This window comes from Oreochromis niloticus, linkage group LG13 (genome assembly GCF_001858045.2).
Source record: "Oreochromis niloticus isolate F11D_XX linkage group LG13, O_niloticus_UMD_NMBU, whole genome shotgun sequence".
Taxonomy (NCBI): Eukaryota; Metazoa; Chordata; class Actinopteri; order Cichliformes; family Cichlidae; genus Oreochromis; species Oreochromis niloticus.
This window is the reverse complement of record NC_031978.2, coordinates 9,850,123-9,854,980: the sequence shown is the minus strand read 5'-3', so window position 1 is coordinate 9,854,980 and position 4,858 is coordinate 9,850,123. Positions and strand designations below refer to the sequence as shown.

At 36.5% G+C, this 4,858-nt stretch overlaps 1 protein-coding gene across 2 annotated transcripts in view; it reads right to left on the bottom strand.

Moving 5' to 3' along the window:
• LOC100705554 (monocarboxylate transporter 12-B) overlaps nt 1-2,999 on the bottom strand; it is a 12,048-nt gene extending 9,049 nt beyond the window's left edge. For both annotated transcript variants that reach the window (XM_005474402.4, XM_005474403.4), the window contains exons 1-2: nt 2,890-2,999; nt 863-1,096 (exon numbers count right to left, since the gene is read on the bottom strand). In XM_005474402.4, coding sequence (XP_005474459.2) covers nt 863-1,011 — 149 coding nt within the window. In that variant the 5' untranslated portion in view covers nt 1,012-1,096; nt 2,890-2,999. The remainder of the gene's footprint in view (nt 1-862; nt 1,097-2,889) is intronic.
• Between the last annotated feature and the right edge of the window lie 1,859 nt (nt 3,000-4,858).

Here is a 4,858-nt window from a genome sequence, read left to right as displayed (position 1 = left end):
TTGGTGGTTGCAGCTTTCCTAGCGGCCTCTTCATGGTTCCCATTCGCCTGTGGGATCCCCAGGTACTTGTAACTGTCCTCTATGTCTGCAATGTTGCCTTCTGGTAGTTCAATCCCCTCAGTTCTGACTACCTTCCCTCTCTTTGTTACCATCCGACTACATATACATATATATACATATATATATATACAACACTTTATCAAACTTCTTCCTCCCAGCACATGCTGTATACTATCAAGGTCATATTTTTTTAAAATTACACATTTCACCCAGTTTGTTCACCCAGTCAGTTTCTATTGTGTAAATCTAGAGGGAACCTTCAATTAAAGCCAAACACCAGATTGTGTCAGACCTGTGGAAGTAATGTACAGTGATGTAAATGTGGAAACATCTCTGCAGGATTTCAAAGTCTTAGTGGAAAAAAAAAACATGGCTGCTGAGATGCTTAAAAGTTGGAAGTGAGTCAGAATGGATTATTGCCAAGTAATAACTTTGAGGTGTTAATAATCAAATCTAAGAACATAAAGTCTTGTAAAGTACAGCTACGTGTCAAAACTGCATATTGCATAGTAATAATCCTACACCTGCTACAAAAGGCTAATCTGGAGCTTTGTACACCTGCAGGTGAAGTCATGTTGAGTAGTTTGTGTAGAATAAAGATTTATTAAGTACACCAATGAGTGGAAATAATTTGCTGTTGGCCCGGTGCTCTTAAATTAATAACAGATCAAATCATACACTGAAATACTAAATGGAAGCTGTATCACAAGCATATAAAGAGTGTGCCCAGTAGTGACAATGGGAAAATTGAGGACTGGTACCTGGTAGTAGCCTTAAACCAACACAGATACACACTCCTCACCTGGTTACTGCTCGGGTGCATATGGTAGCGAGGAAACAACCAGCGACAATCATCCAACCCCAGCCTCCTTCAGGTTCGGTCCGGACTCCAGATGCCCTTTTGCCTCCTTCAAGTGTCTCCTGCTTGGTAACTGCCATCCCTCCAGCCATTCACAGAGCCAGCTGATGTCAGCAAACCTGTCTGTTACATGTCTCTTAAATCACCCTCATTTGTGGGTGTGCCTTCTGCCACCTCCTGAGAAATTACAGAAATTACATTATCAATAAGTATAACATTAAACCTGTTTTCTTATGCATTTGTTATCGGTATGTCACATAAATACACAGTATAAAACTTTTTATTACACATTCACATATTCACATAGCGGTAGGAGATACAAATCCCTGGGAGGGTTGTGTCAGGAAGGATGGCTGCAACGTAAAAATCTGTGCTAACCCCTTCCTAATATGGGAGCCGTCAAAAGAAGCAATTACTGAACATTTTATTAACAAAAAACAAAGAAAAATTATGTAGTCTTTTTGGACACCATAATGGCCTTTAGTGTTTAGAGTCAGTCGTTTTAGTTACCAACTTCAGCCAACTCACAGATTTCATGTTTGAAAAGTAGGTCAAGAAACTCAAACAAAGTAGATTTATTGGAAATGCTGACCATGCAAATGCCACAAACAGTGCATATGCAGTTCACTTAGGTCCTTTAAGTTAAAACTTTTTTATATTTTTAGTATTGGACTGTCATTTCTACCTGAAGTCATTTATATGTGTTGGTATGGCTCTGTTGTAGGCAGGTAGAAAGATACCAGCGCCAATATAATATTTATTTAAATATTGCATGAAAGCATGGGATGGGGTCGAAGTGGGTTGCAAAACAGCTTGCAGCAGTGCAGGAGATATGGGCAGGCTCAAACGGCTTAAATAGTGAACCCTATATATGATTAGCCAACTCGATTCACAGGCGAGGATCAGCTGGGAACATTAGCCAGTCTTTAACCTGCCAGCTCCTGAGTACAAAGTCTATGCGATGTCAGATTGTGTTGATGTGCAAAAACACCGAAGTTTATTCAGAAAACGGATTAGGGAACTACAGAAAACAGCTTTTAGCCAAAACAGCTGCTCAAACACAACATTATATCGCTTAACCAGCAATGTAAAAACCACATTTGGAGTAAATAAATATATTGAAAAAACATCTATATGTAAGATAAAAACATATAGCTGGTGTCTGATTTGTAGATGTATGTGTTTCCATTTCTTAAGCTCCAGGTTTCACATTAGCTAATTTAGTTTTTAACAAATCAGCTCCTTGGTCTTAGCTTTATGTGTGGTGACAAATACAACAGAATAGCCAATAGAACAGCAAACCTTCAAAATAAAGCACCAGAAAAAAAAAATACAGACAATTAAAACCTTATAAAGAGACTAAAATGTAAAGTATTGCACTTGGCCTATCTGTGCTTTTGCAACTGCACTCATGTGTTTGTCCAAAGGTTTCTGTGCAGCTTCTTTTGTTATGTCATATGTTGCTCAAAATGTAATCTTGACAAAATAACAGGTTGTTAGTCTGCATGCCTGTGCTACCAGCAAACGTATGTCACCAACACAGAAATTCCCCCCTGCAGTAAAATGCAAACCTTTTGGCTCCCTAACACTAAAAAGTTTACATTGATTCACTGAAGACTGTAATTTGTTGTAAAATGTGGCCACAGAACATTTGAATTCGCTTTATATTCATTTGAAAACAAAAAGGAAAAAGCATCCATAAGAACTGTAAATTAGTAGAATACATTTATTATGACTTTCATCTAAATGCATGCTTTGTTTTTTCAGGTAAACGCATATTTTCTGCTGTTTTTCGCAGCAGCCTGTGGCAGTACAAGTCAAAACAGAGTAAACATCAACACATAGCCTATGTGGGTTAGAGGGTCAAGGACTGGAACTGGAAAGAAAAGCGAGGAGGAACAGAAACAGCAGAGCAGTATTGAACAAGACTAAAACACAAAAACAAGTGAGAAGTACGGGCGTTTGCTTACAGCCTCCAGATAATCTCCGCTCCCCTCCGTCACCGCTCCATGACTCAAGTGTTCATCAGTAACACAAACAGAGAACTTCCATTGATAAGAAGTGGAAGCTAATTGGCTGATCCTTTGACGCATCAGCACGCTGCAGTGGAGCTACGCTTCCGCCATTGGAGGACTGAAGACGAGTTTTTTTAGACTTACAAAAAACGCTATGCACGCAATAATAGTGACAACAGTAAAAATAACATTGTTTTTTCAGGTACACGAAACCAGCAGATTCCCAAGCATTTGTTGTGTGTATTTAGTTATGAGTACTTACAACGACCCTAACCTTGTTTTAATGTCACAACAACACGTAAATGAGTCTTTTTCTCGCTACCCAACTCTGCTCAGATCTGTGTTTTGTGCAAAGTCAACTCTTTTAACATGGCTGAAAGGCGTTTCTTCCACCGACTTTTTACTTGTAAAATTTGTATTTATTGGCACGTAAATTACAATTGTTTGCGGATAATTGTCGGCAAACAATTGTAATAATATCTGTCAGCTAATATACCGCTGGGTTTTTATAGTAATGAAAAAAATTTTTTTTTTAATTTATTTTATTATTTATTTCAAACATTTAAAAATGTTAAAAATTTGTTTTTTCAAATCTGTCTTGCAATTTCTTTTAAAATGTTTTCTCCCAGAGGTGGATTGTTTTGCCAATTTTCGCCCTGACTTACTGATGAATGCCTGCCTAAATATTTTAGTGGAGATACACTGGACGTCCACTTCACTAATCAGTGCCAAGTCCAGATCCAAATGCATACAGATCTCCAGATCTGTATCTATTTATATATGTTTTATGTTCAGAAATATATTCAGAAATTTATATGTTCATAAACTCATTAACCTCTATGAATCTGCAGCACCCCCTCTGGCAAAGTGCAGTATTTTTGCAGATTTTATTCTTAAGTAGCTCAGCATCTCATTTTATGTATTTACTTGTTATTTTTCAGAATACAAAAGAAAGTAATAATTGTTCACCCAGCTACGAGAAAAGTGCAACCATCAGATCATAATATCCATAATGCTTTTTACTGTGTCATCCAGTCAGCTTGAAAAAATAGTTTTTAAAAAAAAAACAAAACAAATAAATAAATAGTTACGGACTCTAATTGTAGCTTTCACGTTTAAATTAGCTATAGTTTATTAGCGTTTTTTTCTAACTACTTCATGCTTTTCATCTTTATTTCTGTATAGATTGCAGTGTACCTTTCATTCGAGCTCAATAAAGAAATATCCACAACAAATCTCATCCAGTTTTAGTTTTATTTCTCTTTAGAAAAAAAAAAAAAAAAATCTCTTCACTTCAGTACATACACATTGCACAAGGCAGGGAGCCATTTTTTTAAACTGACTTTTTTAAAACCATTTTTTCCCCAAATCAGAGTTAAAAGCAGCAGCGGAACTGACGCTGACAACCAGCACTGGGATTCCCAAAACTTCCCAAATGCAGGTGAGCCAAGGTGAACAACCAGCACTGAAATCCAGCAGACAGAAAACAGGCACCCCCCCCACCCCCACTGAGGCCACCATAGAGCATCCAAACAAGCTTTGATTCAACAACTACATCTTTCATCACCATCTAATGTTAAGTTGAACTTAGATTAACAAATAACCTTGGTAACGAAGTAAATGGATTTGAATTCAATGGGGAAATGTATACAAACAAGTGGCAAAAAAAAAAAAAAAAAATAAAAAATATTATATATATATATATATATATATATATATATATATATATATATATATTTATTAATTATATATCCAATTGGCAAATTTAACACAATTACATGTTAATGTCACAAAACTTAGTATCTAGTTAATCTAATCAATCACAGCACAATTAGCCAACAGTTTTAAATTACAGCCCCAATAGAATTATTGGCAAAGGTAATAACTCTGTCTTGTCTTGATGCATTTTCTGTCTGCATTGGGA